This window comes from Pseudophryne corroboree, chromosome 7 (genome assembly GCF_028390025.1).
Source record: "Pseudophryne corroboree isolate aPseCor3 chromosome 7, aPseCor3.hap2, whole genome shotgun sequence".
Classification (NCBI taxonomy): Eukaryota; Metazoa; Chordata; class Amphibia; order Anura; family Myobatrachidae; genus Pseudophryne; species Pseudophryne corroboree.
Window position 1 is genome coordinate 508,979,551 of NC_086450.1, and position 14,103 is coordinate 508,993,653.

At 46.0% G+C, this 14,103-nt stretch overlaps 1 protein-coding gene across 1 annotated transcript; it reads left to right on the forward strand.

Moving 5' to 3' along the window:
* Positions 1-2,640: 2,640 nt before the first annotated feature.
* Positions 2,641-13,604, forward strand: LOC134945876 (nmrA-like family domain-containing protein 1). The gene is made up of 6 exons (XM_063935424.1): positions 2,641-2,772; positions 4,231-4,390; positions 7,166-7,404; positions 8,877-9,126; positions 11,865-12,055; positions 13,190-13,604. Exons 2-6 carry the CDS (start codon positions 4,351-4,353, stop codon positions 13,367-13,369), a joined length of 900 nt encoding a protein of 299 aa, XP_063791494.1. The 5' UTR covers positions 2,641-2,772; positions 4,231-4,350; the 3' UTR covers positions 13,370-13,604.
* Positions 13,605-14,103: the final 499 nt, after the last annotated feature.

A 14,103-nucleotide genomic window follows, 5' to 3' on the forward strand; every position in this document is an offset into this window, starting at 1 on the left:
CTCTATATAATACACTGAGCACCAGATGTGTCTCTATATAATACACAGAGCACCAGATGTGGCTATATATAATACACAGAGCACCGGATGTGGCTCTATATAATACACTGAGCACCGGATGTGGCTCTATATGATACACCGAGCACTGGATGTGGCTCTATATAATACACCGAGCATCGGATGTGGCTCTATATAATACACTGAGCACCGGATGTGGCTCTATATAATACACTGAGCACCGGATGTGGCTCTATATAATACACTGAGCACCGGATGTGGCTCTATATAATACACTGAGCACCAGATGTGGCTCTATATAATACACTGAGCACCAGATGTGGCTCTATATAATACACCGAGCACCGGATGTGGCTCTATATAATACACTGAGCACCAGATGTGGCTCTATATAATACACCGAGCAACAGATGTGGCTCTATATAATACACCGAGCACCAGATGTGGCTCTATATAATACACTGAATACCAGATGTGGCTCTATATAATACACAGAGCACTGGATGTGGCTGTATATAATACACAGAGCACCGGATGTGGCTCTATATAATACACCGAGCACCGGATGTGGCTGTATATAATACACAGAGCACCGGATCTGTCTCTATATAATACACCGAGCACCGGATGTGGCTCTATATATTACACTGAGCACCAGATGTGGCTCTATATAATACACTGAGCACCGGATGTGGCTCTATATAATACACTGAGCACCAGATGTGGCTCTATATAATACACAGAGCACAGGATGTGGCTCTATATAATACACAGAGCACCAGATGTGGCTCTATATAATACACTGAGCACCAGATGTGGCTCTATATAATACACTGAGCACCGGATGTGGCTCTTTATAATACACGAGCAACAGATGTGGTTCTATATAATACACAGAGTACTGGATGTGGCTCTATATAATACACTGAGAACGAGATGTGGCTCTATATAATACACTGAGCACTGGATGTGGCTCTATATAATACACTGAGCACCAGATGTGGCTCTATATAATACACAGAGCACCGGATGTGGCTCTATATAATACACCGAGCACCGGATGTGGCTCTATATAATACACCGAGCACCAGATGTGGCTCTATATAATACACTGAGCACCGGATGTGGCTCTATATAATACACCGAGCACCGGATGTGGCTCTATATAATACACCGAGCACCAGATGTGGCTCTATATAATACACCTAGCACCGGATGTGGCTCTATATAATACACCGAGCACCGGATGTGGTTCTATATAATACACAGAGCACTGGATGTGGCTCTATATAATACACCGAGCACCGGATGTGGCTCTGTATAATACAATGAGCACCGGATGTGGCTCTATATAATACACAGAGCACCAGATGTGTCTCTATATAATACACTGAGCACCAGATGTGGCTCTATATAATACACAGAGCACCAGATGTGGCTCTATATAATACACAGAGCAGCAGATGTGGCTCTATATAATACACCGAGCACCAGATGTGGCTCTGTATAATACACAGAGCACCAGATGTGGCTCTATATAATACACCGAGCACCAGATGTGGCTCTATATAATACACTGAGCACCAGATGTGGCTATAATACACAAGCTCCGGATGTGGCTCTATATAATACACTGAGCACCAGATGTGGCTATAATACACAAGCTCCGGATGTGGCTCTGAATCAGAGGTTCTCAAACTCGGTCCTCGGGGGCCCACACAGTGCATGTTTTGCAGGTCTCCTCACAGAATCGCAAGTGAAATAATTAGCTCCACCTGTGGACCTTTTAAAATGTGTCAGTGAGTAATTAATACACCTGTGCACCTGCTGGGTTACCTGCAAAACATGCACTGTGTGGGCTCACGAGGACCGAGTTTGAGAACCTCTGCTCTAAATAATACACCGAGCACCAGACGTGGCTCTATATAAAACACTGAGCACCAGATGTGGCTCTATATAATACACAAGCTCCGGATGTGGCTCTATATAATACACTGAGCACCAGATGTGGCTCTATATAATACACCGATCACTGGATGTGGCTCTATATAATACACCGAGCTCCGGATGTGGCTCTATATAATACACAGAGCAACGGATGTGGTTCTATATAATACACCGAGCACCGGATGTGGCTCTAAATAATACACTGAACACCGGATGTGGTTCTATATAATACACTGAGCACCGGATGTGGCTCTATATAATACACAGAGCACCAGATGTGGCTCTATACACCGAGCACCGGATGTGGCTCTATATAATACACAGAGCACCAGATGTGGCTCTATATAATACACCGAGCACCGGACGTGGCTCTATATAATACATCTTAACAAATACAGTGACTGAATGGAAGTTTAAAATATGCGACATATAACATGAGTTTCTTAGTGCACACTGCGGCCATATTGGGAACGTTCCCCTGACTGTGCGTCCTTAGCTCTCATTGTGTCATGTCAGTCACAGCGGTGTTACACCTTTCCTTACATTCCACAGAGACGGCAGCACAAATATGGGTGTGAGGGCCTTTAATCCTTTGTTTTTGTGTATGTCTTTGAGGTGTGTGACTGGACTCGCCCAGCCCCCACCCATTTATTCCTGGGTGTCTCTAGTAGTTAGTGCAGCTCAGGTACAGGTGCCATCATTGCTAGCAGGTCTATATAGTCTCTTTCTCAGCTGGGATTCATATCACCCAGCTACTGTATACTGCAGAGAGGCACCAGCTCGCCCGCCAGACCCTCAGCAGTTTAGGTGAGTACCACAACCTATTTTTGTAGGGAAAAATTGTATGTAATTATAATTTTAAGGATATCCATGCTTGAGCACAGATGACTCAAGCACGAACATCCTTGAAACCTGGACTATGTGGGTAATTCCAAGTTGATCGCAGCAGGATTTTTTATTAGCAATTGGGCAAAACCATGTGCACTGCAGGTGGGGTAGATGTAACATGTGCAGAGAGAGTTAGATTTGGGTGTGGTGTGTTCAATCTGCAATCTAATTTGCAGTGTAAAAATAAAGCAGCCAGTATTTACCCTGCACAGAAATAAAATAACCCACCCAAATCTAACTCTCTCTGCAAATGTTATATCTGCCTCTCCTGCAGTGCACATGGTTTTGCCCAACTGCTGAAAAATTTCCTACTTGGAATTACCCCCTATAAAGGCTTAGAGGGACATGTACTAAGCAGTGATAAAATTGGAGAAGTGAGCCAGTGGAGAAGTTGTCCATGACAACCAATGAGCTGCTCTGTATACTTTTATAGTATGCAAATTATAAATGTTACGTCAATGCTGATTGGTTGCCATGGGCAACATCTCCACTTTTCCTCTTTTATCACTGCTTAGTAGATGTCCCCCTTTGTCTGGGAAACTCTTCCCTATTCTGAGAGCACTTCTCCTGGTAGTTGGAGGCTAGCACATCGCTTGCTCTGATTGGCTGTCACTGTTACACCTGTAATGTTGACACTGATATTCTGTCAACTTATTAAACCGCTTACCCTACGTCGGAAATGTAGACCTTAACAATACTGACATTAATTATGTCGACCTTTTAACCATGTGGACCATCTGCGGTTGACATTATGAATATCAACATGTTAAACAGCGATTGTCCTACTGCACTGCCTGCAGGTCTCTTCTGAACGTGTTTTTGTGGAGCCATCTCATGGTTCCTGAACAATAGTGTCGTTGTACAGGCTGTGTTTGAAAAATGGCAGTGATTGGTTGTTACTTTATCTCTCTCCAAGATTTGATAACCGCCCATAAAGTGGAGAGAGAGATAAAGTACCAAAGCAAGCAGCTCCTAACTTTTCATACACAGACTGTAACATGGCAGTTGGGAGTAGATTGGCTGGTACTTTATCATTCTCCAAAGTTTGAAACCCCTGCCCCCCAGTACTAATCAATCTGCTCCTGTCACTTTACAGGCTGTGTTTGGAAAATGTCTCTCTCTCTCTCTCTCTCTCTCTCTCTCTCTCTCTCTCTCTCTCGATAGGCATTTGTGAATGCAGTAAGACCATGTTTTATGTGAGGAGTATTTAATGGAGCGTCCCACAAAAATATCCAATTGCCTGCTCTGTCTCCTCACAAGTCTGCACCCATCAGGCATGTACAGGTTTAGAGAAAGCACTTACTCAGTGCAAACCCAATTAAATCTTTTTTTTTTTTTTTTTTTTTTTTCTTCTTCTTCTCTTTTCTGTTGTCAAAGCTCCCCAGAACTGGCACTCGCTCCCTGTGCTGAGTCACTGGTATAAGGCGTGCTCGTGTATAGGGGAAACTGAGGCGTTTCATAGAACTTCTCCTCAGTCCTCACAACTTCTTCTACAACATGGCTGCAAGGAAGCTGATCGTGGTCTTTGGAGCTACAGGTGAGTGACGTACAGGCTGCAGGTCCTCCTGACGCGGACAGTGGGATCATTGGGGGTAATTCCAAGTTGATCGCAGCAGGATTTTTGATAGCAATTGGGCAAAACCATGTGCACTGCAGGGGAGGCAGATATAACATGTGCAGAAAGAGTTAGATTTGGGTGGGTTATTTTATTTCTGTGCAGGGTAAATACTGGCTGCTTTATTTTTACACTGCAATTTAGATTGCAGATTGAACTCACCACACCCAAATCTAACTCTCTGCCTCCCCTGCAGTGCACATGGTTTTGCCCAATTGCTAACAAAAATCCTGCTGCGATCAACTTGGAATTACCCCCATTGTCTGTTAGTTTAACTTCTCCGCACTCCTGATACAATAACTTGACTTGAATAACGCATGCATTGTCCCATGGCAGCTGCCCCTACTTCTCGACAGTCCTAGCTTTTATAGGACTGACCCTAGAAATTTCTGACCCTAAAGAAGTCCCTAATTTTACTACTGACCAGCGACATAGAACTCTATAATAACTTGGGCTTGTTCTCTCGCTGACTAACTGACAGTGACTATACAATAAAAGCTGCACTCAGGGTTTGTGCAGATAGTGTAGGCCAGTGTTACTGATCTAGGAAACACGGAGCCTAATTTAGACCTGATCGCTAGGAGCCAGGAGGCGATTTTTGCACTGCTGCGATCAGATAGTCACCGCCTACAGGGGGAGCGCATTTTCGCTGTGCAAGTGTGCGATCGCATGTGCAGCAGAGCTGTACACACAGAACTTGTGCAGCTTCTGCACAGCCCAGGACTTACTCAGCTGCTGCGATCACTTCAGCCTGTCCGGGACCGGAATTAAGGTCAGACACCCTCCCTGCAAACGCTTGGTCCTGCCTGCGTTTTTCCAGCCACTCCCTGAAAACTGTCAGTTGCCACCCACAAACGCACTCTTCCTGTCAATCTCCTTGCATACGCCCGTGCGATGGGATTCCTCGCAGAATCCCGTCGCAGGGCGGCGATCCCCGTTGCCGTCCGTCGTGCATGCGCAGTTCGGACCTGATCTCAGGCTGTGAAAAAATGCAGCCTAGCAATCAGGTCTGAATTACCCCCACCGTGCGGCGTAACACACCTTGGGTGACTATACAGTTGCCCTACACAATCTTATAATCATTGGTGTGACACTTGTGTCTTATTACAATGTCTGGAGGGTGCTGAGGACTTTGATTTTTGGCAACTGGAAATGTGCCCTTTTTTTTTTTTCTTGTGCGTACTCTTTACCGGTGCTGGGAACAGTGCACAAAATACACCCTACAGCAGTCATTCCCAACCACTGTCCTCAAGGCACACCAACAGTGCAGGTTTTAGCGATATCCAGGCTGCAGCACAGATGGTTAAATCAAAATAACTGAGCTACTAATTAAGTCAACTGTGCTCAGGCCTGGATATCACAAAAACCTGCACTGTTAGTGTGCCTTGAGGACCGTGGTTGGGAATGCCTGCACTACAGGCTCTGTGTTCTACATTGGACATCTGCTGTGCATGCGATGGTGAATCAGGGCCTATGTCCTATCCACTCAGAACATGTCCCCAGACCCAGTTGGATATATCTGACTCCAAATCATCAGTCCCATTACAATTTATCTGCAAAATCGTGGTGCATTCTCTCCTCCCTTCCCCAAAGTGGACAGTTAAAACTAAGTAATGTGCTATATGTATAGACAAATAGGATATGACTTGACACTATTTGTGTCATTAAGTGGGCGATGGAAGGCGTATTCTATACCTCCTAATGAACCAGAGGTCATGGGTACAGAGGGTAAAAAGCATGTATGGTCTTGCCATGTTGGGGGTATGGTCAAACCACACTGGGGCATGTCAGGTCCCCCTGGGGATGGCCATCATCCATCATTGGTTAGAAACTCTCTATAGTTTGCCAATGGTGGTGGAGGTCTGGTGTTTATCTGCCATTAGTGACAGATCAGGTGGTGACCTGGCAATCTTTTATTCTCAGGCCAATAGCGCTTAGCCACGCCCATTTAATGTACAGCTTAAGTACCACCCCCTTCCCTGTTTGGCCCACTGGGATCATTTGTCACAAGGTAGTGATGTCCACCTAAGGTTTATACCATTGGTGTTTTTCAGTCTATGGCTTCTTGCCTTCAAGGTAAAGTATAGATGGCACCATGGCTGGAGACCATCCATGGTAAACCATTTGATAAAACCAACCCCCCCCCCCCCCAACCCCTTCCTACCGTGGTCATACCTATTTCTGCAGGATGCTAGGACAGCTGTGGCATGTGGAACCTACTCATCTTGATGTTCCTGGTCACCATGTTGAGCAGAGGACATAACTCCCAACTTACCACACCTGACATTTGGAAAGTATGATATGACAATAATTACATTTTGAAGACTCCACCCAAATTGCATACAGGCAAGCACCCTTGTGGCAGCCTATGGGGAATCATCCTGATTTTAGGAGCCGCCTAGACATTTTGGGATTAAATTAGGTTCACTAACCTCTTTTTTTTTTTTTTTTTTTTTTTTATCACTGAGGGAAACCCTTATGCATAATGTACGCACCCATCTCCCCCAACCCCCTTTCCCCCAGAAGTTGCTCACCTTATAAAAAGCAAGAAATTCCCATACAAATCCAAAATAAAAAGGAAATAGACATTGCCTCTATGAATTGTGGGCTTCCTCCAATGCATAGATGTGTTTATATCTTCTGCATTGCCTAAGAAGGTTCCCTCTACTTCACCTGAATCTGTTTACCTTCTCACAGGTGCTCAAGGAGGATCAGTAGCTAAAGCTCTACTAAGTGATGGAGTATTTGCGGTCAGGGCAGTGACTCGGGACCCCAGCAAACCAGCAGCCACAAAGCTGAAACAGGCCGGGGCGGAAGTCGTGTCCGCAGATCTGGACAATGAAAAAAGTCTGACAGCAGCGCTGACAGGAGCTTCTGGAGCATTCGTGGTCACTAGCTTCTGGGAACACTTCAGCAAGGAGAAGGAGGTAGCCCAGGTAAGCATGGCCATCAGTGGTGAGAATATCTTCCATGTCCAATACTTTATTCACCCATGCAAAGACAACTTCAATACGAGTAGAACCATTGTATAATGCGCAGGTTCTCAAACTCTGTCCTCAGGACCCCACATGGTTCATGTTTTCCAGGTCACCTGTGGATTTTTAAAATGTGACAGCTGGTGATACGCAGTGACCTGGAAATCGTGACCTGTGTGGGCTCCTGAGGACCGCATTTGAGAACCACTGGTATAAAGGGAGAGGATTGTTGCTAAATAAGAATACATTAAGGGGTCAATTCTATTCGGCAACTTAAGAATAGCGCCGGGAATTAGCTCCCGACGCTATTCAATTCAGCTCCAGTTAAGTCGGCGATGTCCCGTTCTCGCCGACTAAACAGACTGAATTGTCGGGAGAACGGGCATTCTCCGACTTAACTCCCCGGCGCGAGGCTGATTCCCGACAGAATCAGCCTCATGCCGGCCGCGAGGCAGCACTTTTGTCGGGTTTCTTCTCTCATCCCCCGGGGATGAGAGAAGAATTCCCGACAATTGCGGGTCACTAGCAGCTGAATTGAATAGCGTCGGGAGCTAATTCCCGGCGCTATTCTTAAGTTGCCGAATGGAATTGACTCCATTGAATCTGATCTTCATGTTACCATCCAATTGGCCGCATTAAAGAGCTGACCCTCCCTTCTGGAAACTGGGAGTTCCTGGTGGGGAAGACACCCACCTATTTTCTGTTCCCAGGAGGAGATGTTATGCAGTATTAAGCTTTGGATGTCCCACATGAGACAACCAATTCCATTGCTGAAAATGGAGGGGCGTTGCGTTGCATGCTGATGTTGTTAAATCTGCCCCTTATACTCCCCTTTACTTCTGAACATGATTATAATATAATTTATCTGCATTTTAGATACTTGTCTCCAATAAAGCTAGTTGTATCAAGCCATACAACTAGATGGTGAGACTTGCATTTAATATACTGAAGAAGCTGGCAAATATTGGAAAATACGGAGATTTGGGAGTGTCTCTGGAAACTAGGGAAAGTTAGCTACAGGTTGAGTTTCCTATATCCAAATTCCTAAATACAGAATATTTTGAGCACAACTGAGATGGTGACACTGTTGCTCTCTGCTGGTGCAATGTACACAAACTTTGCTGAATGCACACACTTATTACAAACATTGCATAAAATGACCTTCAGTCTATGCGTATAAGGTATATATGAAACCTAAGTGCATTCTGTGTTGATACTTGGGTCACCTCCCCAGGATATCTCCTAAGGAATGCAAATATTCCAAACTACGGAGAAATCAAGTATCCAACATACTTCTGGTCCCAAACATTTGGGATATGGGAAACTCAACCTTTACTAGGAAATTGGGTTTGTCAGTAGAGGGGGCAACCCCATTCTGAGGGGTACCTTTGGTCATCAGTAGCTGGATCGGTAACTGATATCTGGTTCTCCAGGGCAAGGTGATCGCAGACCTGTGCAAGAAGTTGGGCCTCAGTCACGTTGTTTACAGTGGTTTGGAGGATGTGAAAAAGCTGACGGGAGGAAAGCTTGAGGTTCTACATTTTGATGGTAAAGGAGAGGTGGAGGAGTACTTCAGAGCTATCTGCTGCCCTATGACCAGCGTGAGACTCTCCTTCTACTTCGAGAACCTGGCAACTAATGGCAAACCACAGAAATCCAAGGACGGGAAGACCTATGATCTGGGTAAGACATCTAGGAAGTGTTTTGCTCATGTAGAGCATTGGAAATTTAGAAAGACGCTGGAAGACCAATCATTGATTCTATATACCAGAGTTTCCCAAGCTCTGCCATTACAGTACAAGGTTTTAAGGATATCCATGCTTGAGCACAGGTGACTACAGCTGAATACATACCAGCCGATATAGTGCGGGGGTTTGGTATGGATTACCGGTGAACGGGATGCCGGCTGTCAATATCCCGACAGTGGTATCCTGCCCGACAGAATGCCAGCAGTGGGGTGATTTCTAAGAGTCCCCTTGCGGGCTTGCCACGCTGTGGGCTCTCTGCGCTCGCCACAGGATCTATTCCCACTCTGTGAGTGGGAATATCCCTGTTGAGCCCGGATTCCGGCTGGCGGCATTGCTGGCTGGCGTGATTCTGGTGTCTGTATCCTGACCGCTGGGATCCTGACAGCCAGTAAATTAAATATATCCCATATGGCGGGTGTGTACCCCAATATATGTCTGACATCATTCAGACATATCTCGTCAGCTGTGCGGCACATCCTGCACTGTATTTGTAAAGCCACGTTTTGCTGAGCCTATAGACCATGGGTCTTCAACCTGCGGCCCTCCAGCTGTAGAATTACACATCCCAGCATGCCCTGCCACAGTTTTGCTATTAAGGCATACTAAAACTGAGGCAGGGCATCCTTGGATGTGTAGTTCTACAGCAGCTGGAGGGCCGCAGATTGAAGACCTACAGAATAGAAGCTGGGACAGTGGAGGACAATTCTTTCCGCTGTGTGGTGTTGTGCAGGTAGGACTGGTGGTGGGGCTAGGACCTGCATAGTCAATAATTGGCACTGAAAGTAGCTGTAATTTGTATGCCCTGAAGTGATGCCGATTCTGAGTATCGGACTAGCACAGCCATGGCATACGAAGTGATTCGGCCAGCGCGGGCGCTAAGCGCTGAAAAAATGTCTCATGGTGTTTCTCACTATTCTACTGGTGCCGCAGCTTTTAAGTTCCACATGGAAGAGACAATGGTCCTTATTGTCAGTCAGATGCTGCAGCACCTGCGTCTTTTGCCGACACTGATTCTGTGAATCATTGCAAATGCCGCTATAAGACCTTCCCTGGTGTACAGCCGGGCGTCTGCATGCGCCCATTTTTAAGCATCTTTAGTTGCTCAAATGATAGAAACTGGTTGCTATGAGGAGGTCAGCATACCGACTCCGGGATCCCGGCTGCCAGAATGCCGGCAGGGAAGACTAGCGCCATGAAGCCCCTTGCGGGCTCGGTGGCTGACTGTGCTCATCACAGGTTCTATTCCCACTCTATGGGTGCCGTGGACACCCACGAGTGGGAATAGTCCCTGTGTGTCGGCATTTGGATCGTCTACATTGCCAGCAGTCGGGATTCCGGCATTAGCATCGTTACCGCCGGGATCCTGACTGCCGGTAATGTGACCGCATCCCGTATGCACTCACCATTGGACCTCTACCAAAGATGTGCACCATCAGTGGTCTGCCATCAATGGTAATACCATCTAACCTCCCCATCAAACCATTGATTGCTAACCATTGATGGTCCACGGCCAACCGTATTCCAAAGTATGCGTAGGTAAAGAGCAAGGTGGCTGAAATTTTGTGGAGGCACAGACGTTTTTTGGTGAAACCGTAGGGTTAAGGTGAGATTAACCCTAACCGTGGTGAGATTTTGACTATCTTTGATTTTGACTTCCCCGGATCCCTGAACCACCGATACGGACTATTTTTACTTGAGATTTTGACTAAGTGCCAATTTTGACTATACTATGTAGTAGATGGTACACAATATAGTCCAGATTGGCTTACCTGCACAGTCTCTTTTCTTGCAATATTGGGGATGCGGTCGGAATACCGACACCGGAATCCTGACTGGCACAATCCCGACATATTCTCCCTCTGTGGGTGTCCACGACACCCATGGAGGGAGAATAAATTAGTGTGCCCGCAAGGGGCTGCGTTGCACTCGCCCCCTGTCGGGATTGTGCCGGTCGGGATCCCGTCCGGCGGAATTTCGTAATGATCCCCGATATTGACCCCATGGGAGCGTGCTTCTGTATTGCAAGCTCTGTACACACGGTGCGATTTGCACTGACTTTCCTTACGATTTTGACTATATACTCAAAATTGTAAGGTTACATCGCACCGTGTGTATGCACCTTCATTCCTTCCTGGGAGGATTAGTACAAAAACACTTGACTTTTGCTCCAGCTCTTAGTTGGTGGAGGTCAGGTCTCCAACGATTAAAAAAGACACAATTTGTGCTTTCCAGATGCACTCAATGGATAACCATTTATCTAGGTGCAGTTTATCCAGTGTAAAAAAACAAACAAAAAAAAAACTCCAAGCCTAATGTCCTAAAGACCCACCCTAACAGCGGGAGGGTAGGTGGGCACCGTGGTGTAGTTTAAGTGGAGCATCTAGGCGCACCAGTGTAAACCCAAAGCGATTCTGTGGAGCCCAGCTAGAACGTGTAATGATTTGTGGACGCTCGTTAAAGGCTGACACTAGTGCAATGGCCGTGGCCTGTGACTGTTGTATGAAAGGTGGCTCCCTGAGCAGACCTATAAAATCAAGAGTTTGGGACCACGGAGCAGACCACGAACACTCTCGGGGCTTCTGCCGGATAACCAGATCTTGTTAATGGATGACAGTAGGACAGCAGATTCCAGTCTCCAAGTTTCTCATGAAATGCCGGTGTTCTTCATTCTAGATATTCCCATGGGTGATGTGCCGATGGACGGGTTCTCAGTGGCGGATGTGGGTCCAGCTGTCTGCAGCATCCTGAAGAATCCATCGGAGTATATTGGGAAGAACATCGGGCTTAGCGGAGATAAGTTAACAATTCAACAATATGCAGAGATAATGTCGAAGGTCACCGGCAAGCCCATCCGAGACACCAAGGTGAGTGTCCTGACCTCTGAACCCTAGGAATCCTGTATGGTATTCCATATGTAATACTCAGGTGCTGAATAGAACGCAGCTCCGATGCACAATAGGTGGAGGGGAAGGAGCGGTGCAACAGGCTGCATGGTAATAATATGGAATTTTACCAGGGGAACCCTCTGCTGGCTAATTATATGAAGCGTGGGCCATAGGCTACAGCGTTCACTGCGGGGACCAAGCTTGGGAATGCTTCGCATTCTGGAGCTTGGTAAATCTGACCGCATCGCATCCCCCTCTCCCCCCCCCCATAGAAACCCATGGGGATTGTGGCTGCCGACACGAACGGAGGGTCTGCAGCAGGTATTTTCATGTTTAATGTAACCGCGTTGAAGTGCCCCTACAATTTCCACTTATGGGGGTACACCTAGCACAGGATGGAGGAACCCCAGTGCTGAAAGTATGGTGGTACAGAGTACCATTAAGAAATATGGTGGTGGTATGCAGTACCACCAGCCCACCGCTGGGGTATAATTTATAAGGGGCATTTTTGTGTTTGGGACATAAAATGGTGTCGGTGGCATAACTGTGTGTGCCATAATATGTAATAGGCATTACGGTGTGTGGCATAATGTGGAATGGGCGTTACGGTGTGTGGCATAATGTGGAATGGGCGTTACGGTGGCATAATGTGGAATGGGCATTACGGTGTGGCATAATGTGTAATGGGCGTTACGGTGTGTGGCATAATGTGGAATGGGCGTTACGGTGTGTGGCATAATGTGGCCATGCCCCTATTGTCATGTAGCCAACTCCCCTAGTTTTGTGGGACCACGCCCCCTCATGACATGTGACCACGCCCATTTTTACTATGAGTACCACTAAGAAAAAATGTTTACTTGCACCACTGACTGGAACCCTGACCTGTTCCCATCCACTGCCTTTGCTGGGATGGGCAATGCAAGTCTTTATACTTATTTTGTCCCAGGCATCTGTTTCTTTTGTAGCAGTCCTCACCGCTGCCTGTCCGGGGAATGTATTGCACAGGTTCCTCCATCCCTAATGTCCCTTTTATCTCGCTCACTCTCATTGTAAAAAAACAAACAAACAAAAAACAGTCGCTAAACCTGTTACTTTGTGCTGCTTTGCCTACAGATCTCCCCTGAGGAGTACGAGAAACGGGGCTTCCCAGGAGCGCATGAATTGGCCGATATGTTCCGCTTCTACCTGACGAAACCCGACCGGGATGTGAAGCTTACACGCAAACTCAACCCCAATACCAAAACGTTCCAGCAGTGGATGGAGGAGAACAAGGAAAGCTTTAATAACTTGTAACATTTAGTTTTCTTTAAAAATTGTTGTTGTTTTTTTTACAAAGCTTATAAAAAAAAAAAAAAAAAAATTTCATTCAATGGCAGCATTTTCAGCAAGCCTGAAATTCCATTGTAAAAATGATTACAAAGTATTCAGTGTTCACTGTGTTTCATCTCATCAACTGTACTGAAATACCAGATAAGGGCATCATATGTTGGTGCTAAACTAAATAAAGGATAATTCTAATAGTATCAAAGGTTTGTCTGACCCACTTTAAGATGGGTGCCAGTGCCATCTAGTGGTGAAAGCTTCAAGGTAGCTCTAACGCTTGACAAAGGGAGATATTAGCAAAATGTATTGGTATATTATTTATAGCTTGGCATGGTAAGTATTAAACGGTGTCCTCATTTCCCAGATACTGTACCAGATCCAATAATTGGACAAGTTGGAGTCAGTACTGAGCACACAGGTAGTAGAAACTGTCCCTAATGTTGGGAGTAGAATCCCAGGGGTATATTTACTAAAGATCCATTTCCATCAATGAATATCTATTTCAAATTGACGGAAATTGATCTAAATCAATGTTGTGTTTCCAGGGCTAATAACACGCATTCATACCCCTTTCAGTCAGGAAAACAAATTGCAGGGTAATGCATTTGGGTCTGTTTTTTTTGTGGGCCAACCCTGGTACTACTTCTCCGCAAAAGGGTCAACTTGGGTCAAAAATCCTGCGACTTCGACCCAGCATTTGATCA